Source organism: Eumetopias jubatus, unplaced genomic scaffold, assembly GCF_037043125.1.
Source record: "Eumetopias jubatus isolate StellerSeaLion01/CBP00866 unplaced genomic scaffold, mEumJub1_p1.0 scaffold_7, whole genome shotgun sequence".
Taxonomy (NCBI): domain Eukaryota; kingdom Metazoa; phylum Chordata; class Mammalia; order Carnivora; family Otariidae; genus Eumetopias; species Eumetopias jubatus.
The window spans coordinates 60,383,613-60,407,133 of record NW_028274813.1 but is presented as its reverse complement, the minus strand read 5'-3'; the positions used below and the strand labels follow the sequence as shown (position 1 = coordinate 60,407,133).

The following is a 23,521-nucleotide window of genomic DNA, read 5'->3' as shown; positions in this document are numbered from 1 at the left end:
CAGCCAAACAATTCTTGACCTAAATATCTGCTCCTTGATTGTAGCTGCATCTTATTAAATGTTTAATTTGCAACTATGGAAATACATATACTGCCTAACATAACTGGGACACTGTAAAAAAGTGAGGCTTTCGGGAGAGGGACTGTTTGTAACATCTAAAGACTTTCAAAAACAGACTTGGTTTTATACAGTAATAATAGCTAACATTTACTGAGCACTTCCCTTGGGCCAGTTTTTTTTTTTTTTTAAAGATTTTTATCTATCTATTTAATTGACAGAGAGAGAGAGATAGCGTGAGAGGGAACACAAGCAGTGGGAGTGGGAGAGGGAGAAGCAGGCTTCTGGCCGAGCAGGGAGCCCGATGCGGGGCTCCATCCCAGGACCCCGGGATCATGACCTGAGCCGAAGGCAGTTGCTTAACCAGCTGAGCCACCCAGGCGCCCCTCCCTTGGGCCAGTTTCAAAAGCTGTGCATGAATGATCTCACCTGTTCATGACAACTCTAGGTTTTGCTGCTATCAATCCCATTCTGCAGATACAGAAATTAAGGCACAAAGAGATTAACTTGCTTAAGGACACACAGCCAATAAGGGAATACAGGTGGGATCTATTGTTTATTTGCATTAAAATTGACATTTGAAAAAAAAAAAGTGTATGCAGTCATTTAAAATTCATTTCAGTTGATAAATATTTGTTGAATGCCTCTTATGTACAAAGTATGGATTTAAACTAGTAAACTGGTTAACGGTGATGTTACAAATATAAAGTCCTTTTAAATAATCACTATGCAAAATAAATCTTCCTTTCTGTGGTACATACACACACACACACAAAGATGTGCTTTCAAATTAAGTTTTCCAATTTCCAAAATACCTCCTTTAAAACAGAAGGGAATACATTCTGACAATTATGTTTTTAATGCCTTAACCATTTCAAAATTCACTGGAATATCTGAAGATAACTCTGTGCAGGCTGGACTCAGGTGAAAAGAAAGCTTGACTTCAGAAGGAAGTCTACACTGATGAATACATATCCATTTAATTAACTGCAGTGTACGTTACATGTATATAAAAAAGTCAAATGACAAGAATGAGAGGAGTTTTTCACGGAAGGTGGTGAGTAGCCAGGGATTCTGCTTCTCTTGATTTTCTGAGCAGGGCTTGTTTGAGGGCACTAATTTTTTCATCAAGTTCAGCCAGTGAATAGTTCTGCTGTAAAGAACAAGAATACAGATTGCTGAATATGACTCTGAAGTATCTTAATGCAGACAAAGTGCTAAATGAACTATAACTATTTAAAATATAGTAAATGTCTTTTTTTTCCTTCATGAGAATAATTTTTAAATTGAACTATATATGTTGACTATATCATAAATTTAAAGGCATAAAACAATAAAGCTTAAATATTTCTTACTTTCTTTCTCTTTCCTAATGACAAAGCACTCCTGGACCTCTTATGCTTTGAAAGGATTGTAAAAATTTTTTCTTTAACCTACTATTCTCATAATCAATAGTAAAAAAACTTTAGGATTAGCTTAATTGCTGGAAATTCTTTTGATGGGTCAACTGCAATCAACTACCTCTCCTGGAAAAAATGGATGCTCTCAAAAATTTCCTCAAAATTTTACAATTAAAAAATAAGTAGTATGTTACTCTTAAAAAATAAATCAAAGGGGTGCCTCGGTGGCTCAGTCGGTTAAGCGTCTGCTTTCGGGCTCAGGTCATGATCTCAGAGTCCTGGGATGGAGTCCTGCATGAGGCTCCTTGCTCAGCGGGGAGCCTGCTTCTCAGTCTCCCCCTGCTTGTGCTCTCTCTCTGTCAAATAAATAAGTAAAATCTTTAAAGAAAAAAATATTTTTTTTTAGTTTTCTCCAACTTAAAAATTTACATTACTGCCATTAACAGCTACCAGAACCTCACTAATTAAGATTCAACTAATTAATATAGTAGTACTATGGACAGTGATGGGCTGAAGTCAACCTCTGCCAAACACTTTTTTTTTTTTTTTTTAGTGTTCCATGATTCATTGCTTGTGCATAACACCCAGTGATCCACGCAGAACGTGCCCTCTTTAATATCCATCACCAGGCTAACCCATTCCCCCACCCCCCTCACCCTTTTTTGATTTAGATGCTGCTAGTTAGTAGTGTCAGCAAAGTGAGGAGGGGGAGGGGCGCCTGGCTGGCTCAGTAGGTAGAGAATGCAGCTCTTGATCTTGGGGTCCTGAGTTCAACCCCGAAGTTGGGTGTAGAGATTACTTAAAAGTTGGAGAGGGTGGGCTGGGTCACTCAGTCGGTTAAAGGTCAGATTCGGTTTCAGCTTAGGTCATGATTTCAAGTTCGTGATTTCAGGGTCATAAGATCAAACCCCAGGGGCATAGGGCTCTGGGCTCACGTGTGTGTGTGTGTGTGTGTGTGTGTGTGTGTGTGTGTGTGTGTGTGTGTGGCTCTGGGCTCACTGTGTGTGTGTGTGTGTGTGATTCTCTCTCGGGGCTGTGTGTGTGTGTGTGTGTGTGTGTGTGTGATTCTCATGGCTCAGCGTGTGTGTGTGTGTGTGTGTGTGTGTGTGTGTGTGTGTGTGATTCTCTCTCCCTCCCCTTCTGCCCCTCCCCTTCTTGTGAGCTCTCTCTCAAATAAATATTTAAAAAAAGGGGGGGAATTATCTCAGCATTTTATTATTTTTCAGCATTTTGTAACTGATACATTTTGCTACAAGTAACAGCTAGACACTTTTATATTTGACCCCTCTGATTCCATGCCCTTGAAATAAAATTATTTCTTTAATTCAAATTCATAAATTTATACTGCCCTTTTTTTTCAGTCCTAAATGCCAGGGTATGATCTAAAAGCAACCAGAGCAGTAACTTTTATTGATAAGAGAGGTATAAAACTAATCAAACTACTTCAGAAGCCACAATGAAAATTCAGTAACTTACTTGAGGTGGTTGAACTTTTCTTCTTTTTCCAGAAAAGCTCTAGATTAAAAGTAAAAAAAGTAAGTAATCAATGCTTAGAAAATTGAAACAATTTTCCTTTATAGAATACTAACAAAATATGGAGAACCCTGGCAGAAACACAGCCCACAACTCTCCACAAACACTAGCTGCCACTGAAATCTGTCTGCTTGTATCTTGGAGGGTACCCTCCAAACAATGATATTAAAAGTACACAGTAGTAACATCGAAGCAACATGCTCCTCCTGGCTCCTTCCCAGCTTCTAATGAGGGTTAATTATGGAAGGAGATGCTCTGGGGGGTTTTTACTTAGTTTCCTTTTTTATAGCCTTTCATCCCAGAATACTGAACAAGTGAAGTGAAGCAGCATTAGACAGAGGAAAACACAATTTAGAGTCCCAGGCCAAGGGGTGCAAAGACACACATGCACACAGACCGCTGACTAATGATCACTGGTTATCTGTGCAAGTGTGCTTCTCCGTGGGACTCATGGGAATGCTGATCGTACCCCCACTGGTCTTGTCAGTGACTGGAATGGGCGTGGGCCCAGTTCTGGCCAATGGGTAAGAGGTCTGCTGGGGATTAGGGGGAGAGCTTCTGGAAAAAACTTCCTCACTTCTAAGAGAAAGCCCTCAAAGGAGGCAGTTCCTCTGGACAATGCTGTATCCAAATAGGACATCTGAAAGTAGCTGTCTTGCCATCTGCCTGGGGAAAAAGCCAACACCAAGCAGAACTGGGGGGGGGAAAGGTCCCAATTCTTTGACAACCATGATATTTAGCCAATGAATCCATTACTGTGAAGGGTGTACTTATGCTGAACTTGCTACTTTATAACTTGCGCACTCTTTAAGCCAGTTTGAGTTTAAACGTCTACAATTTAAGCTGACAACATTCTCACTGACATGCTGCCGAGCCTTTTAAACCCTGACCAAATGAATTTTTTTAGATTTTGTTCTTAGTCTCACAGAACCCCAAACTTCTGAATGGCAAATTAGTATTTTGGTACATTTGACAAAGAAACTGTCAATGTAGGTGGCAAAAATTTTCTCATGAACATTTCTGACCACTGAGATTTAGAAGAGAAGGTAAAAATTCACATTTCCCTTTGTGTCAGAAGGTGTTTCAAAGAATTCCAAGGTGTGCCCCTTATCAGTAGTTACAGTAAGTGGGAAATCATTAAGTGTTGGAATTATTAAATATGGGGGGAAAGGTGCTTATATAAACAGGTTCCTTCCTTTGCCAAACTGAGCTGGATAGCTGTGATGGGGCCCATAGGCAGGTAAGGGCTTAATGTTTAATTTTGGTCAGAAGACTCCTCAGTTTTCTACCTTACCAAGAGGTGCCTTTTTACATGTACCAGATTAAAATATACTTCCCCCTGTAAAAAAATTAATTAAATAAAATGTACTTCTCCTTGTCTGCCCAAGAATTTAGTCTATACGATATTGATAGTTTCCATGTCACTGAACAATCAGATTATTATAATATCACAAAACCAAAGTAAAAAGTATCAGAATGAGGAGAATAAGGACATCAATGATTCAGTAACTTGGAAACAGCAAAATGGGGTCTTTGGGGGCTTATTTTAGGTGTAGTGTCTTAAGTATTTCTTCCCTTTTGAGTCCCATCCCACCACCTTGATTCGGATCTTCATTTCTCCCCAGTATGGACAATGATGTTTCCTAAACTCTCTTCCCTGATTCTAATCTCTCTCCAACTCAGACTTCATAATGCCACCACATAGGAACCTAAATTATAGGTTTCTCTTTCTCAAAAACTTAATTGTGCACTAGTGATACTGGCAATGCAAACTGGTTAGTGTGGCCTTCAAGGCCCTCCAAAATACATTTGCAATTTAGTTTTCCAGCCAGATCCAGCTGCCACCTCATGTTTCAGGCCCACCATGCACTTGGACACGTACATGGCCTGTGCACATGCAGCTGACTCCCCTCTCCCTATTCTTTACAACCAGGAGTTACTATTATAGACTAGAGCTAAGATTCCACCTAGTCAGTGCTTTGGAACAAAGTTAACACACCTTCAAAAGTCCAATAGTGAATTATCAGCCAAACCCTATCCATTCGCACATTTATTCAGTGCCTACTACGGTCTATATGTTCAAAGATGAATAAGACACAGTGCCTGCCCTTCAGAGGTCCGAAATATAGTGTGGAAAAACAGATGTGTAAACATATAAGTGATAAGTGCTATAAAATGAACAAAGTGCTATAAAAATGTACTTGTGAAGCATATTATATTTACTGTCTCAAGGGTCATAATTTAAAATCAGTAAGTAATTCTTTGGAAATACTCAAAGATTGTATGTCTTAAATAGTTTATTAAGTGATGCCCTTAAAAATTTTAAAACATTACCACATTCAAATCTTTCCATGTTGAATGTGAACAGTAAAGATCTTTCCAACTGTTACATTAAAAGGTGCAACAAAATACTAATCTTTGTTATACTTCCTGCTTTATATACATTTTTTTTTTGGAGTTCTGGGTCCGTTTCATTACTGAAAAGAACTTCACATAGTCTACTTTTGTATCTTTGTTATAATTCCTGCTTTATATACATTTTTCTGGAGTTTTATGTCTGCTTCATAACTGAAAAGAACTTCACATAGTCTATTTTTGTTCTATGAATCAAATACAATTTCCGTATTTTTCTGTTAGCTTTTCCCTTTTCATATGCTGTGCTTCAGTGTTACCCATAACAAATCTTTATTCAACTACGAGTCTTCCCTGTGTTTAGAATTCACCTACATGCAAATCTGAATTAAACATATTTCATTTAAAATCTTTTCAGAGTTCAGAATTCAGTTTCTACAAAAATTCAATCCTTAAGAAATTTAACGGGCTTAAATTTCTCTTACTAACTTTAGAAGCTAGAAGACTATACAGCATATGTAGTCTTTTCTGTACACCTTTGAAAGATATGTAAAGATATGTAATTGCCATGTGTGTCCTCCCAGCATGAGGATGGTGAGAGTGATAAATAACATGCTATGTCCTCTGCAGGGTGTGTGTGTAACTCCTCTCATACTCATGGACATTCCTACGTTCCTAGTGCTGGATCTATTGCAAGCAAGGAGTGCAGGAGCTGAAGACGGCACCTTCATTCTATTACAGACGGGTGAGGGAGTGAGATCTTCCTTCCCTTTGGGCCTGTGCCATATTTATTCATAGACCTTGAGGACAGAGTTAATCTGAATGTTTAAACCTTTTCAGTGTTTTGTGCTTCCTTGTAGCTCACTATTAACTTGGACATGTCATTTCCAATACTAATCCAGAGTGATCCTTCTAATCAAATATATATTGTTTAATAGAATTAGAAATATTTTTTTGAAGTACCAGTTTTATCACAGGTACGGCAACCTAACACATCCAGGCCAATTCTGTTTACATTTGAAATGCTTCCTGCTGCTGAACAGTCTACCAAGTTGTAGACTTTAGGCCTCTGATAGTCTTAGTGTTCTTCCCCATTCTCTGTTTTAACTATCACCTCTACACAGACTCTCCCAGTTATACAAGTCCTACTCTTGAAAAGCTTACCTGATGGTTCTATCTGTATATCCTGATAGGACTTTAAATTCATATTTTCTCCCCAAGTATCTCCTCCTTCAGATTTTCTTATTTCTGTCAATGATGGTATATAATTTTTCCAATCAGAAAGTGGACTCACCCTTGCTCTATGTCTCTTTCCACAGCCAATCAATTATCAGTATTTGTCAACTTTATTTCCTATCATCTCTTGTGTTAATCTTTTCTATTCTCACTCTCTTATCCTTCGTTTAGGATCTCACTTCACATCTAAGCTAGTATAATACTGTCTCCTTAATCTTAGTCTCTCCCTTCTCATTTACCTTCCAGAACAGTATTAGATAAATCTTCTAAATGATTTGCACAAGTTACCTCCCTGCTCAAGTGCTTTCAACAGCATTTAAACTTAAAATACTTTAAACTTCCGGGTATAGCATTTAAGGTCCTCTATAATCTGACTATTCTACCTCTTTAACCAAATACTCTAAACATTCTATGCTGTCTATAAGAGATCCCCCAAAACAAGATTATGATTTGAAGGGCTGTTCTTTTGTTAACCAAGTTCAATAATAGGTAGATGTCAAGCTTTGTAAGTCAAAATCAAAGAGATTAATGAAGGAGCAAGATCTCTCTGGAGGTATCTAATACTAAGATACTCTCTTGTAAGTTCAATTCTATGTTAACAAGGACTATATTAACAAAGTACGAAATTGAAATAGAAAAATAACCTGCTAGGGATTACTTAATGAAGGCAGCTTGAATGGGAACAATATACAGTAGACTGTTACAGGAAAAAGCATAAAGTCTTTATCAAGTTTTCTAGGAAGATACATTCAAAGAATAATCCTAAAATTAGAAAGACCTTTGTAATTATTTAGTACAACCAAGAAATCTTCTAAATTAGACAACTAAAAGCCAAAGGAACTTTGTGACTTATCTACATTTATATAGCTACTTCATACACGGTTTCTGAAACTAACTAAATGCTAGTAGTTACTGAGGTTTTACCATGTGCTAGGCAGTGTGCTAGGTGCTTGACTGGTATTATCTCACTTAATCCTTGCTTCAACCCTTAGAACTTTAGTAAACCTCATTTTACATTTGAAGGGAATAATCACTAAAACTCTTTTTCTCTCTAAATTTTTGATCTTTGGGTTTCACTGCTCACATTTGTTATGTAACCTGCCTTCTTCATCTGGAAATACTTCTTTTCTGTACCTTACTCTAATACCCAGTTTGCCACTTTGGAAAAACTGCTGCTATACCTAAAATAATTTTAATTATATTTTTACCAGTGACTTATAATAATTCATGCTAACATGAGTTATTTTACATAGTTTTTGAGATAGGAGTTTTAGTAAAATTTTCACTAAAAATTTAGTGAACTGGGTGCCTGGATGGCTCAGTTGGTTAAGCAGCTGCCTTCGGCTCAGGTCATGATCCCAGGGTCCTGGGATACAGCCCCACGTTGGGCTCCTTGCTCAGCTGGGAGCCTGCTTCTCCTCTGCCTGCCGCTCCCCCTGCTTGTGCTTGCTCTCTGGCTCTCTCTGTGTCAAATAAATAAATAAAATCTTTAAAAAAAATTAAAATTAAAAAAAATTTACTAAATTAAAAAATTTTGTTCACTTTTACGTTATTTAGTTCTTTCTAATATGGCGCTGCTTAAAAAAAAAAAAAAACCAAAAATAAAGTTTAAAAATATGCCCCCCCAAAAAAGAAAACCAAACCTCAGAAAAGGCAGGTGTTATGTATAATCACCCCAAAAAACTGAGGAAAATAACACAATGACCTCAGGATCACTTGTCTAAAACCTGCTGATGTGACAAAATAGAGACTTATCAGCACAACATTGTTTCTTAATGTCCTTGGAAAAGGGGATAAGAATGAATGAATAAATAAGTGCTAGAGTTGAGGAATTAGACAAATATTGACTAGTCTTTCAAAAAGTTTGTTGGTTAAGGTAAAGAAAAAGATAGGGTGGCAGATGGAGGTGTGTGTTTGTCTGGTATGGAAGAGAAATGCAAACATGTATGAGCTGAAGGAAGGAGTCTGTGGACAGGGAGGGATTAAAGAGACAGAAAGGGTAACTGACAGAGCAGGGTCCCAGAGGAAGCCTTTGTTCTACAAGATAGCATGGTCATAGTGACAGGATTGACAACTACCTAGGCTGATTTATTATGCCATGGAAATGGCTCAAGTTCGAGAATTTGGGTAATATATAATAAAAGTACCCCCTTTAAAATAATTACGAGTCTATATATAATACTTGGAATCACAATTTTTTAAAAAAACTAGGTAACTCCCTACATAGGACTATGTTCATCATCGAATTATTAAAACGGTGTTTCGCCTGTAGCAGATAAATTAGTGAACTGTGATACGATGAAGCATCGTAAAATAAACAATATATATATTTTTAAAGACACTTATACTTACTATAGATTGAAAATATTCAGGAGAGATTCCTTCCAGTTCAAGGATTTTATCCTCAAGTTTTTTAATTCTCTGATAAATGTCTCTTGGCACTGGACCACCTAAATACATTAAGAAAAAATTCTGAGATACTACTGAATAATTCTTCTTACAAATTTTATTCTTAAAATACCATGCAGGCAGGGGTGCCTGCATGGCTCAGTCTGTTAAGCAGATGACTCTTGATTTTGGCTCAGGTCATGATCTCAGGATCCTCGGATCGAGCCCCATGTCGGGCTCCCTGCTCAGCCAGGAGTCCGCTTCAGGATTCTCTCTCCTTCTGCCCCTCCCACTGCTCTCTCTCAAAAAAACAAAAACAAACAAACAAAAACATGCAAAGAAGATACTTACACGGAGGAATGGGAAATATTTAAGCTTGAGAAGATAATGAACAAGAGTAAAATGAAATGAAATCCTTAGCTCACATTTTCAATATTATACATTATGGGGTATATTATTCTATTGTACCTCTCCTCAAGCCCCATTTATGCTTCCTGTTTTGCCAGGAGTTTTATTTTATGTTAAATTCATTACAAGCTACTGAAGAGTTCCTGTACAGAAACAATTTGTACTTCTGACAGATTTTGATAGACACTTGGGAGGAGAAAAATGTACAGGGACACCTAACAGTTCAATTCAGTGACTGCAGTATGTCTTTATCACTTTCTTCTATTTATATTTCTCCTTACATGCCACATTTCCTCCTTTAACCTAAAAGAATATTAAAGAGGAGCTTTATCATAATTCTTAATTAACAAACTTTCTGTGGAGGGGGAAGATAAATTAAGGTTATTCAAATTTCAAGGTTATGATTGTATTCCAAATCCTCTTATTTCTTGCACCACAATGTGACCATTCTGTCTAGACCCCCACCACCTCTCTACGGATACCACAACCTTCAAATTGGTCTCCTTGTTTCTGCCTTGCTCCCATAGTCTATTCTCAACACAGCAGTGACCCTTTTAAAATGTAAAAGTCAGATAGTGTCATTTCTCTGCTCAAACCTTCTAGTACCTTTGCATCTCACTCAGACTAAAAACCAGAACCTTTACTTACAGTAGTATCCAAGGTTCTATGCAATTTGGACATTCTCTCCACACCCTTATCATTCTAGCCACTTGATTCCTTTTTTCTGTTATTCAAGTAGGCCAAGCACTCTCACATGTGGTTTCCTCTGCCTCCATATTCACAAGGCTTGGTCTCACCAACTTTAGGTCTGGGCTCAAAAGTTACCTTATCAGCAAGGCCTTTTCTGACCACTCTTTAAAAAATACCAGTGGTGTTGGTGGGAATGCAAGCTGGTGCAACCACTCTGGAAAACTGTATGGAGGTTCCTCAAACAGTTGAAAATAGAGCTACCATACGATCCAGCAATTGCACTACTGGGTATTTACCACAAAGATACAAATGTAGGGATCCGAAGGGGTACGTGCACCCCAATGTTTATAGCAGCAATGTCCACAATAGCCAAACTGTGGAAAGAGCTAAGATGTCCATCGACAGATGAATGGATAAAGAAGATGTGGTATATATACACAATGGAATATTATGCAGCCATCAAAAGGAATGAGATCTTGCCATTTGCAACGACGTGGATGGAACTGGAGGGTGTTATGCTGAGTGAAATAAGTCAATCAGAGAAAGACATGTATCATATGAGCTCACTGATATGAGGATTTCTTAATCTCAGGAAACAAACTGAGGGTTGCTGGAGTGGTGGGGGGTGGGAGGGATTGGGTGGCTGGGTGATAGACATTGGGGAGGGTATGTGCTATGGTGAGCACTGTGAATTGTACAAGACTGATGAATCATGGATCTGTACTTCTGAAACAAATAATGCAATATATGTTAAGAAAAAAAAAGAAGAAGATAGCAGGAGGGGAAGAATGAAGGGGAGTAAGTCGGAGAGGGAGACGAACCATGAGAGACGATGGACTCTGAAAAACAAACAGGGTTCTAGAGGGGAAGGGGGTGGGGGGATGGGTTAGCCTGGTGATGGGTATTAAAGAGGGCACATTCTGCGTGGAGCACTGGGTGTTATGCACAATGAATCATGGAACACTACATCAAAAACTAATGATGTAATTATGGTGATTAACATAACAATAAAAATTATTAAAAAAAAATACCAGTGTTACACGCCCGCCCCCCCACTGCAATCCCTATCCTTTCTCTAATTTTTTTCCAAACCATTACTACTACTGGATAGTTCTATGTTTTATTTATTGCCCATTTCTCCACTTTAATGTAAGCTCCAGGAGGGCATAATTTTGTTTTGCTCATTGCGTATGGCTCTGCAGCTTGTGCACTGCACAAACCTAGGAACCATCAGTTCACAAACTAAACAGGTGCTCAATATTTACTAACTGAATGAATACATAATTAGATAATCATTATGCAATTAAAGTATATGGGCAAATTTTCATATCAAAAGTATCAACTTGTTAAATACAAAAAATCTAGAAGTAGGTTTCTTTTTTGAGAATGTTTACCTTAGAATCTGGGTCATTCTTGCTCTTGAGTAAGGTAAAATGAGTAACTTATTCAATTGACTTTGCTCTTGCTGCCCTCTTTACCTAGAATGCCCTATGGCTCACCTCTGTATCTTTCAAGAGCCAGTTCAAACTTCACTGATTCAGTGAAGCACTGCCTAAAATCTCTTCACATGGAGGCTCCTTGTGCCCCACCATACGCTTCCTTCATAGCCCCCATAACATTCCACTTCAATATTATTCTTTCTTCCAGATTATAAAGTTCTTGAAGCTAGGGACCACAACTGTATCATTTTAGTATCCCTTGTGTCTAAAATAGCACTTGGTACATAGCAGGCATTCAAAAGATATTTTTCAATTAACTACCTGATATTATTAGACTTTTATATATATATATAGAGAGAGCGAGCCCGCGCAAGCCAGGGGAGGGGAGAGGCAGAGAGAGGGAGATGTGGCGGGGGCGGGGGGGGGGACCCCAAGCAGGTTCCATGCCTGGTGTGCAGAACCTGATGGGGCTCAATCTCATGACCCTGAGATTATGACCTGAGCCAAAAATCAAGAGTCGGACGCTTAACTGACTGAGTCACCCAGGCACCCTGATACTATTAGACTTAATAAGCCAATCCATCCTTTTTTCAGTTTTTTTTTAATCCATTTAGTTATGGGGGAGGGGATTAATTTTTAATGCTAATCTCTTATTACCCTTGAAGTTTTACTCAGTCTCATCTTCTTTTACTTCCACTCAGCAAATACTCCAGCTAGACTGGACTCAGAAATTCCCCAACCAGATTTGTGTGCCTCAGGGCTTTTTGCAGATGGTGTTCCCTCTTTTTGGAATAATTTGCTCCTGCCTGCTGACAAATTCCTACTAATCTTTCAAGGGTGCAAATGTCACTTCACCAGGGGTACCATCTCTTGACTTCCCCTGAAAGAGGTGAACACTAACTTTGTGTACCCACTGTACTTTACATATGATCTGAAAAGGTGAAATGAGCAATCGTTCATTTAAAAACTCCTGAATACCTGTTTTGTGCCAGACACTGCACTAAGCACAAAGGTAATGAACATGAGTTTGCTCTCGCAGACCTTACTATCTATCAAGGGAAACAGATATTAAACACACACAACTGTGATAACTGCTATAAAGAAGGGCAGGGAGTACCAGGTACTACTGAGACTACATGAAAAGGGAGTCCATACCAGTCTGGGATCAGGAGGGGAAAGTGTGGGCAGGAGAGAAAGCCTTGGTGCAGGCCCTAGGACAGCAAAATGAGTGGGAGTTGGGAAGCCCAGAGATGGGGCTGGAACTATAGATGTAGATCATGCTACTTAAAATTACAATCCCCTCCCATCTCAAGCTCCTTTCTCTTCTCTTGGTCAAGCTGCTTTTATCTGTAGCTCTTCTTGTGTAGCATATAATTTATATACTAGAATTTTTGTTCACATGCATTCTCAGTGCCTAGAATAGCACCTGGCTTATAGTAGGAACTTAATACCTATTTGTGGAATAAATGAATAAATACTAAGTTTGGTATGCATACAAGGGTAAGAGGAAACCATGAAAGAATTTTTAGCTGGGGAGTAGCAAGATCAGTAAGATCAGAACTTCAGGAAAAGCAATTTGGCCACTGGTACAGAATTGGTCTCGAGGAAGAAATCTAGTAGCAAAGTAACCAGCTGATATCCTTCCATCAGTCCAAGGCAGAGAACACAGTGACTTCAACTACAGTAGTAGCTGTGGAAGTAGAAAGAAGTAGGTAGATCTGGGAGATAATTAGAAGACAGAATCAACAGGATCTGGTGACTAAATGGGGAGGGAGACTCAGGCTTTGCAGCCAGTTAAGACTGAGGTTTGATTTCTACTCGTCATTACTACCTTGGGCATGTTGCTTGAGCTCTCTGAACTTAGTTTCTTTATCTGACAATAACAGCACCAACAACTCACAAGGGTACTGAGAGTACTGTTAAATATTAAGTTAGTTGACATGTATTAATACTTTGAGAGTGACTGGCACTTAGTATTATTCAATAAATGTCAGTTCACTTCCCCTATGGCATTTACGGATTTATATGCTTATTCTGACTGAATAGATCCTTGAGGACTAAGATCACACTTAGCAATACTTTGTACCTAGCACAGTGGGTGAGAAGAATGAGACACAGTCGTGGTTATGAAATTGGTGGCAGGAAAAAGATTACATTAATTTTCAGCTGTGACTTAATAAACTGAGAATGTCAGGACCTATTTGGAATCTATTCCCATTCTACTAACAGTCTCAAACTGGTGAGGAGTTTAAGAGGAGGAAGAAGAGCATAAACACATGAACTGTGGATTCCCTGAGAGTAAGGACTATGCTTATTCATTTTTGTACCAACCAGAACAATGTTTTGTACATGGCAGATACTCAATGAAAATTTTGTAACTAAATAAATTGGAGTTTAACTACTGACAAAGGTACATTTATGGGGCACCGACCAGCATTCCGCTTACCTGTCTGCAATCTCAAGTGAGCCTCAATATTTTGTAGTCGTTCTTCGACAGCCTGATTACCACAATCTCGGAGCAAGCTGTTAGGTTTATGACCTGACCCTTGAATTCCTTCAGGTCTAGTCTGTGGTCCATATGTATTCACAACTCTAGAAACTAAATTAAGAAACTTTTGAAATATAAATTTAATAGGCTTAAAAGTCAGAAATTCTATCTCCCTAACAGTACCTCATATTCTTTTTATAAAGACCATCTGACCATCAAGCCAAGTACAAAGCCAAGACTTTTTATTTTATTTTAAAATAAACAAAATTTAGATAGGAAGTGATTTCTACTTCATTTTGCTTATAATCTAGAATAAGCTTCTGACAATGATGAAGATATGCAGTGGATACTTACCTTTTACATGACTTTTAAATCCCGGGTAAGGAGTAAAAACGGCATCAGTTCTTGCACAACTGTTTTCTTAGGAGAATTTAGATGAGTATAAGTTTAAGTACATTCTTAACTTTAAATGTATGAGATTTTGACAAATTTCCAATACATAGTAACATACTAATAAGAGAATTATCATTTTAAATAATAGTAATTAAATCACCATCTCATACAGGATAAAATATAGTGAACTTTCCCCTCTAAAATTTATAATCTTTAATCTTATCTAATTTTCAGATTTGCATATAGAAAAGTCCTTAGCATTAAATGGCGTAATTTAATTTTTAATAAATACCAATATCCCCCCCAAACCATCTGGGTCTTTGGAGAAAATACTTTATATTTTATAGAGAGCATTTTAATTCTAAGCCAAAGAGACATTATTCCCTTTATTTTATCATAGAAATAAATAGAACTCATTACTTTTCCTGAAAAACCTTTTTAAAAAAATTCAGCATTTTAGTATTACTTACTGATCAAATTAAGGATCATCTAATAAAAAGGATTAATTATACATTTAACACATTTTTATTTCAGAACTCCAAAGAGATCTTGAAACCTCAAAAATAACACATACTTTTCCACTTTATTTAGGTTTCCAGTGCTCATTTAAAAAAATCTCTAACAAAAAGCTATCTCTCTTTCTAGACCACTCTTTTCAAAAAATGCAATTTTAGGAAAAATAAGTTGTAAAAATTTGTTCCAATTTTTTTCTAAGTTGAAAGGTATAATTTTTTTTTCAAATTAGGTTATCAACAAATAAATTACAAACCCAGGGGGAAAACTGGAATAATGCTAACATAATATAAAAATGTTTCAAATATTATAAAGTATTTAAAATGACATTAAGTAAAACCATGCATTGCAGTAAATTTCCTGAAAAATTCTCCTGATTTATAATAAAAAATAGATGGTAAAAGAGATACTGAAAGAAAATTTTTTTTTCCCCTATGGAATTTAAAAAAAAAAAACCTATTGTTTATACTTAAGTCAGACTGACAGGTATCAAAGGAATACACTAACACATTACAATACATTCATATTTTTTTCAGTCTAAGTTTCCTTTATAGTTCTGCTGACAAATCAAATTATGTGAATGTAATTCCAAATTCATCTTTTATATATAGATACTAAACAGAATCATTTTCTTTTTCTTTCCTTTTTCTTTTGAGACACATCAATATACGTTTAAAGGGCCATGACTTCTCCATTCTCTTTTTACCATCTCACGGGGCTAAGGGTTAAAAAAAGAAGCTATCATCCGTTCCAGAGTTATATTCCAAGTATATAGATTAACTGACCCATCAGTGAGAAATTCAGCATGGTGTGAAGATAGTGAATGTATGAGTGCTAGTCCCTCTCCACAGCAATTCTTGCTAGCACTGTTTTGAGCCAGCAAGGGATTGAATGGGCCAAGGAATCCTGCTGAGCATTTCAATTCTTGTCAATTTCTATCCCCTGGTGGTTTATAATAATAGAGTTAGCAGGGAGAACGAGGAATAACATTAGTGACACATGTGCTTACTCCCTCAACAAACCCCTTCTCATGGGTTGCTTGCAGTTGGATGGATTGTAGTATCTGAGATTATGCCACTACTGTACCTGTTCTGAAAAGCTAACAAGAAAATATACTAAGTCTAGAGATAAGCATGTATAATGTTAATAGCAGAAAAGGCTGAATTTAGGACCCACTTGAGCCTGTATTATTTCATTATTAAGAGAATCAATGTACCAATGTAAGAGTCAATTCTAGGTTCATCTGACAATTCTGTATTCATAATAATTAGCTAAGAGATGTTAGAGGCAACAAGAAAAATGTTCATTCCAATTAGGAACTCTTCTCCATAATTTTTTCTAAGAACTACTTGTTCTGATTATTACTATGATGCCTGAGTAAGATCTATGCCAGTGTTCTGCAGTATTCTGTAGCATATCTGCAGATCTGTAAATATACCATAGCATCAAGTAAAGAGGAAAAGGAGAATCTGATGAAAAACAGCAAATGTATACACTATGAGAAAAAGGAAAAAAGCATTAAGACACCACAGTCTTGATGATAGACTGCTTTTATCGTGACAGAAAACATTTCAAAAAGCTCAGGAGTAGTGAGAAAACTGCTCCCTCTTGAGGAGTATTAACTTTACTAAGTTTACTTATATATTAATACAATTTCAAAAGTACACTTACAAGCTCGAAATTTATGTAACTTAGTTCCTCCTTATTAGTGAGACTGAAAAATGCTGCCACCCATACTTCATCTTCTTCATTTCCCAAAGAAACCTTAAAAAACAATCTTCACCTGTGGTAAATATTAGCCCTTTTATGTCTGCATTTATTAGATTTTTGCTAACCAAAATGAAACCCATTTTTTTTGAAGATTTTTATTTTATTTTTTTTTTTATTTGAGAGAGAGAGCGAGAGAGCACAAGAGGGGGTAGAGTCAGAGGGAGAAGTAGACTCCCTGCCGAGAAGGGAGCCTGTTGCGGGACTCGTTCCCGGGACTCCGGGATCATGATCTGAGCCGAAGGCAGCCGCCTAACCAACTGAGCCACCCAGGCACCCTGAAGCCCATTTTTGCAATATAGTCTTATTAAATAGAATTTCTGCTGCCTTAGTTTCTAAATAAACCTGTGAAATAAATTGTGATTTAATGTTATTCATTTTTAAACATAAATGAAAAATCAGAGCAACTCTAAAAACTGTGCTTAAAATCCTTTGAAAATTAACTTCTTCCAAGTAGTTACCTTGATTACAATCAATAACATTGCAAAATTCCCTGACGTTGTTTTCATTGATTTCAGCTTGCTTTCTTTCAATAAATGCAGATATTCGTCTGTCAATCTATAAACGATAACGCATGTTTTAACAATTCGAGCATAAGATTTAAAATAATATTCCCCCCCCCAAATAAAACCTTCTTACTTCTGCTTTTCCAGCCTTTATTTGAACTACTTCTGGATCAAAATGGATCTGTGTCTTTTTCACATCTCCTAAATCACAATCTTTGTGCTTTTCTTCCTCTTGTAGGTCACTAATGGGAAATTTGGCATTTACTTCATTCTTGTTCCCCGTTTCTGTTTTTTCTATCTCTCCAACAACAGTTGTATTCTCCTCTTTAATCAGAGGCTGAAGTTTTGCTAAAAAAGGCTGAGAAGAACACAATTCCATCTGCAGAGGTTCAAACTAATCAAAATTAATTATACATTTAACATTTATATAAATTTCTGCTAAGTAAACACAATATTTAGTATCAATTAACTACATATAAAATGTTGGCATATCAGGATACATAGATCTGATCACATGTCAGTGTTTGCTGTTCTCTGCTATTGTGACATTATCATTTGGTATAAATCTGTTAAAAAAAAAGAAAGAAAGAAAACCTAAGTAAATTTAAAATTTTCTTTGAGGGAATCATTCTGTCACTCATCTTCTATTTTGTGCCAAATCAAAGCCTCAGCCTCTGGCACCAATGCCACTTAATTAACATGTCATTCAAATGCCTCCTCAGAACACTAAGGCTTAGTATTTTTCCTCCTTAACATGAGAGCCAGTGCTCTCACTCAGCAAAGCCCTGCATTATCACTGTATCACTGGAGATTCTCCACTTGAAACTGCAGTTGGCCAAAGTGAATGAGAGAGAGCATAGACATGAAATATATAGGTGTTATGCTGAGTGAACACTCAGGCTTTTCCTGACATGGCAAGACATCTTCTTAGGTCATGAAATTAAATTTTTAAAAAGAAAATGAACAAGAAAAAAAAAAAACTACCAAGTTCCACAGCCGAAAAGAGATATATGCCTATCACTATACTAGAGGGGGTTAAAAAAAAACAAAAAACAACCCTATTGTATAATGTAAATTATACTACTCAGCCCCCCTCCTCCATTAATCAGGCCTCAACTGAGTTCTATCACTCATTATTTCTGTCCTTTAATATTAGGGTTAACTATTTCAACATGAAACGGTTAAAATTTCCCATAAAGTCACTGAACAGAGGGCTAAAAATTAATGTTTATTCCATTAATCAAAGCATACCCATACTTGTCAGTGTTCCAGTTATTTTTTCATACCTGTAATTTTGCTTCCGTTGTTTACTCTACCAGGTACTCTTCTGAAACCTTATAACATCTTAATAGCAGTAAAATGGCCAATCCAAATAGTTCTTCCACTCACCTTTTGACACTTTGTATTTTATACTTTGATTAGAGGTAAACTGCAAACTTACAATTACAATTGCAGAGATGTTCAATTGGAAACCAGCAAGGTCATAATACTGTTCAATTACTGAACTGAAATATTAAAAAAATATAGCAGTACTATTTTAAATAATTCAATGTTGATTTCTAAAATAGAGGATGAATTATTTCAAACTGTTAAGAAAAAGAAAAGATAAAATAGTGACTGGCTACTTACTAAGATGAGACATTAATGTCACAGAAATTACTTTCTTTTTAAAAACTATGCTGAAACTGTTTAATTGCAATAGACACTCCAGGATGTGTCATGCTGGGATAATGCCACTTCTTGAACCACTGAAAGCACTCCATGAGCCTCCAAACTCACCCAAGGCATGGAATCATTATCATAGCATGACACACACCTGCCGTGTCTTATTGCTTAATTATAACCCACCATAGATGCAACTGTATTGAATTTTCAGTGCAAGTCTAGAATTGAATAGAATTGCATTCATTCAGTCTTCATAGCCACATCGGCCTATTGAACTATATTCCTGAGACTGTCCAGATCGCTATATAAATTAACAGATTTGGATCTAAAGTGGCTGAAGTAACCTTTTATTGATAACACTATTAATACAGTGGTAAGAACTGACAAATACTCTAGCTTATAATTTAACTATAATTAATTTCTATTCTCAATACTGACTTAACATTTTTAACAAGAAATTTACCTGTAAATATAAAACATGATGCTCAAGTGCACTAAAGAGCAAAGCGGGCTGGAATGCCGAGAGGCTCTGGAGCTTGTTCCAATCGATTGTAATTTTCACCACATCATCTCTGAGGTTAAGCTTCAAAGGGGCAAACCAGCAACATCACAAAAATTACACGATTAAGCTGTGTATATGGGATGTCACAAAAATAATATTTCTTTAGAGTAACATGCCTATTTAGCTCAAAGTTATCAGATTTTTAATGATACATTAAAATGCTCTACCTAGTTATCATTTTAAAAGGCCAAGAAAGGTGTAATTTTCATAGAAAAAAATGCAATGATATCTCATTCTAATTCTATTCTTGGGTCTGTGTAATGGGACCATCTTACAGGTGAAACCATCCACGAAAGATGGAAAGATGAGGCTTTTTTGATACTTCATTATCTAAAACCTTTGGATGAGGGCCAAGTATTTCTAGCTCAGAGCACTAAACAGAAGGGGCAGGCACATTTATGAAAGTTCTGATATAAACATTTCTTTTTGTTAAATATGTACACAAAGACATAACTGACATATATCATCACTATTCTGATGTTTTCTGAATCACATTTTTATTGCTTTCAACTTTAACCTATTTTAAAATAATTTAAAAATCAACATTATTCATACATATTATAAAGCCTAGGGATAAATGGCAACATGTTTATCTACTTTAAATAAAAAACTAATCTAGCTGTGGAAATCTGAAAGTGAAAAACAGTCTTCCACAATAGTGAAATAAATGGTCAGAGACTGAATGGAATGGCTAGATCTTTCGCTAAATAGTATTTTCTAATACTTGTGAGGGCTTGTCATATAAAAGTTCTTATAAGTTGGCTATGTGTGACCTATTAGAATAAATTATATACAGAAAACTTACCAAAAACCCAAATATAAAATTAATATCAAAATCAGTGAAAATCTTAGAGGGAAAGCCTCCGTCTCTAGGCTTTCAAGTGAATAAAAGTGAACCTCCATAAACTTTTCTAGGTATATGTGTTTATAGCATACTATAAAGATATGCTGCATGGTAGAATTAAGTTTATTGTTTTTTTCAGAAATCATTTATTAAAAGTCATGTTTTCTACAAAATAAAGGCAAGTATTACATTAGTTCAAATACAGATGTTATGAGTTGTGATTATAATAAAACAAAAAGATGAATCACTGTACAAAAAACCAGAGATCCAAAGTTACCAAAAGAGGCACTATATTGAATACTGTATGACAAAAATTTACCACCCTTTACATGAGACAAGAAACATTAAAAGTCTATATCAGATAAGTATAAAGAAATAGGAAGTCTTGGATAGGCTGCACTGGCAAAGATTAGTTTATAATCACTAAGGTTTTACATTAAGATTACTGCATTAATCTTAGTTTATATTAATGCCCATAAAAATTTCATTAGACAACAACTTAGGTATGGAAGTAAACCATTACTGTACTTCTACAGTCCTCTAAGACTGTGAAAATCAGTTGATAACAAATTTATGAATAGAGTTTAGGGATAACACAGACAAATCCTCAACCAAAGTAAAGCATCAAATTTTCTAGAGAAAATAATAACTTACAGAAAATAAATCTTAATGTTGGGATCATATTCTTTCAATTTAACATAATTATGTAAGCCTTTCAAGCACAATTAAAGGTACTTGGTTTTTTTTAAGAAAACCACATAATAATGATATTAATTAACTTTAAAATTATCCCAATATATCCAACTATTTATTCAACAAATTCCCTATTAGTAATATGAGTTCTATGCATTTTTACTCTTTATACCTGTAAACCATTCACTCAAAAATGTATTAGTCTGACATTAATAAGGACTATTTAAATATGCATTTTCAGTAAAAACTTAAATTAATATGAAAATCCAAGCTAACAATAAATAATGCTTCAACTTGGTAAAATGAGCCATGCAGAGGCAAGCAATAAGGTTAAAACCAGTAAATTTGAAATCTGGGATACTTTTTAACATTCAATTTTATGTTTCCTATTGAGGAGAGCCAACAATATAATGATACTATGCAGAATGAAATTAAGCATATGGAAACTTTTTTTTAAACTTACATTTAAAAAAACATCCTGTAAACTTGTTGCAAAAGTAAATAGTGATTTTCCTCCAGGGGCAATTTTATAAGTATTGTGGCTTTCATTCTTATCTTTTAACAATACATCTCAAAATATAAAGAGTAACATCAAAATGGTTAGTATTTAACCGATGAGACAATGATTTAATTTTTTGACACTCGTATAGATGGCTCCTTCACTGTGTCACGTTATCTTTCCAAATATTTACTCCAAACATTTTTGACAGGTGACATAACTTTAATCATAAATATGTATTAAAATTTGTAAATGAGTTTTAAAAATTCAATATGCAATATATTTCAAAAGAAATGTTTATTTCTTAATGTTACTTTAAAAATATCTCACCACTGAAAATAAAACTTCTGTAAATTATAGGTGAGCATAAACTTTTTTCATCCTGACATTAAAACACAAATAAACCTTAAAATTCCAATGTCCAGGACATAAAACGTTCTTAAACCGTTAAACCATTACAGCTGTTGGGTGATAAGACTAAAATATCAATGTCCCCAGGTCTTTAAAAAATTTTAGTAAGTCCATGGCAAACAACTGAGTTCAAAAGTTACAACTTTTAGCAGATTCTATTAATAATTGTTCTGTTACACCAAACAAAATTTTAACTTAGAGTAATGCTTTTTTTAAGGCACGACAAACATACTACGATTTTAAAAATACTGAAATAACCTTTTAAAAAATTTATTCTCCATCCACCCACGGCTTTTAAAAATAATTTTTTTACAAATCAGACAAATGTTCTGCTTTCATAAAGTTAACATTATCTTTGACATAAAAGTCTGCTGTGCCTACTACATGCACTAGTACCGACCCCATAACAAACTTTTAGAGCTGGAAAATATTCCAAGATACAAGAGAAAAGATTTCCTTTTTAAAAGCAAACAAACTTATTTTCAAGTTGTTTCTCATTTATAGTATGCTTTGCATTTTACTTCATGAAACGAAGTAGTGAGTTGATTGGAATAGAATGTAAGGAGTACTTTTATTTAAGTCCAATTAATTATGACATTTCTGCAGAAGCTATTTATCAGCCAGTTAAATTAGTTAATAATTAAATGATTAAACAACAGTTCTGATGCAAACTGTATCAACCATGGATAACTCATCCAACTTTATGCAAGAAGTATTTACATTAATTCCTTTTATTTTCCTCCCCATATGAAAGGGTAAGAGATGCACACAACGACCAGAAGGAAAAAAAGAAAGAAACCAAGTGACTCCTAAAAGCAAATCACCCAAAAAAGGCGGGCAGAGCTTTTCCAAAATTCTCAGGCCGTACAAACCTATCAATTTCTATAATGAATTCACTGAAGGAAAGGGGATCGTGAGCGCCAGGCACCTTCCAAACCCACAAAGCTTTTTTACACGTTCATTCTCTCCAAGCCAGTTCTTCTCGGAGCGGGTTTTTCACTTACACTACGCTCTCTCACTCTCGGGGAGAAGAGTTGCAAGGAAATCTGATCTGCAACCCATCCTGAACTAAGCCCGTACGGCCATCCTCACTCCGACCGCAGACTGCTGGGCTCGGGCTCCTCCTCCGGCCTCAGCTAGTCTCTCCCGATCCCCAGCAGCCCTCCACAGCCCCCCGGCAGCCCTCCGCAGCCCCCGCCTCCGCTAGAGGAAAAAAGGGGGGAGGGGCCGGATAGTTCCCACACCCCTACTCCCACAGATCACCACTCACTTGTCCCACCAGGCTATGCAGAGAGCGAAAGAATTCGCAGAGCACCTCTTGGGAGAGATTGGGGCTGCAGCTCCGCTCCAGACTCCTGTCACCATTGCTCGAGCGACCAAGCTCAGCGGCAGCGGCCATGACACCTTCGCAGGCTACCCCCGCCACCACCAAGCTGCGCTCACAACCCCCCTTCCTGCTTTCGTCGCTGGCAGATGACGTAAAAAACACAGCGTCTCATTTAGACCGGGCCTTTGAGGACCACCTCTCGTTATGACTGACAAGACGGTGCACCAATCAGGTGCAGCTATATCGTTACTCCAAGGACCAGGAGCCGGTAATTGCCGACCTGAGTGAGGCTGTGTACAGCGTTTGGGGTGGTGATTGGGGAGATCGTCTACTGAGGGTTAGCATCCAAA

General features: G+C 36.5%; 1 protein-coding gene across 9 annotated transcripts; it reads right to left on the bottom strand.

The window, feature by feature from the left end:
• Positions 1-609: 609 nt before the first annotated feature.
• MBIP (MAP3K12 binding inhibitory protein 1) lies at positions 610-23,293 on the bottom strand. 9 transcript variants are annotated; one of them, XM_028100622.2, is made up of 9 exons: positions 23,115-23,293; positions 19,299-19,418; positions 17,304-17,528; positions 17,126-17,222; positions 14,346-14,411; positions 13,950-14,102; positions 8,931-9,028; positions 2,934-2,972; positions 612-1,207 (listed from the first exon to the last, which is right to left on the bottom strand). In XM_028100622.2, exons 1-9 carry the CDS (start codon positions 23,241-23,243, stop codon positions 1,103-1,105), a joined length of 1,032 nt encoding a protein of 343 aa, XP_027956423.1. In that variant the 5' UTR covers positions 23,244-23,293; the 3' UTR covers positions 612-1,102. The 9 variants fall into 9 exon arrangements, with proteins under 9 accessions (XP_027956472.1, XP_027956463.1, XP_027956423.1 ...); XM_028100630.2 differs by having other exon boundaries at positions 612-1,210; positions 23,160-23,293; XM_088024636.1 differs by lacking the exon at positions 23,115-23,293 and adding an exon at positions 18,612-18,675 and having other exon boundaries at positions 612-1,210; positions 19,299-19,406.
• Positions 23,294-23,521: the final 228 nt, after the last annotated feature.

What these genes read in the sequence shown, in the direction of transcription:
- MBIP (XM_028100612.2), bottom strand. Translation starts at nt 23,243, where the DNA reads ATGGCCGCTGCCGCTGAGCTTGGTCGCTCGAGCAATGGTGACAGGAGT. An exon ending in TGCATAGCCTGGTGGGACAA is followed by an intron (nt 19,419 to 23,114) that starts GTGAGTGGTGAT and finishes GCCCCTTTGAAG; the next exon opens with CTTAACCTCAGAGATGATGT. An exon ending in TCACTTGAGATTGCAGACAG is followed by an intron (nt 9,029 to 13,949) that starts GTAAGCGGAATG and finishes TAATGTATTTAG; the next exon opens with GTGGTCCAGTGCCAAGAGAC.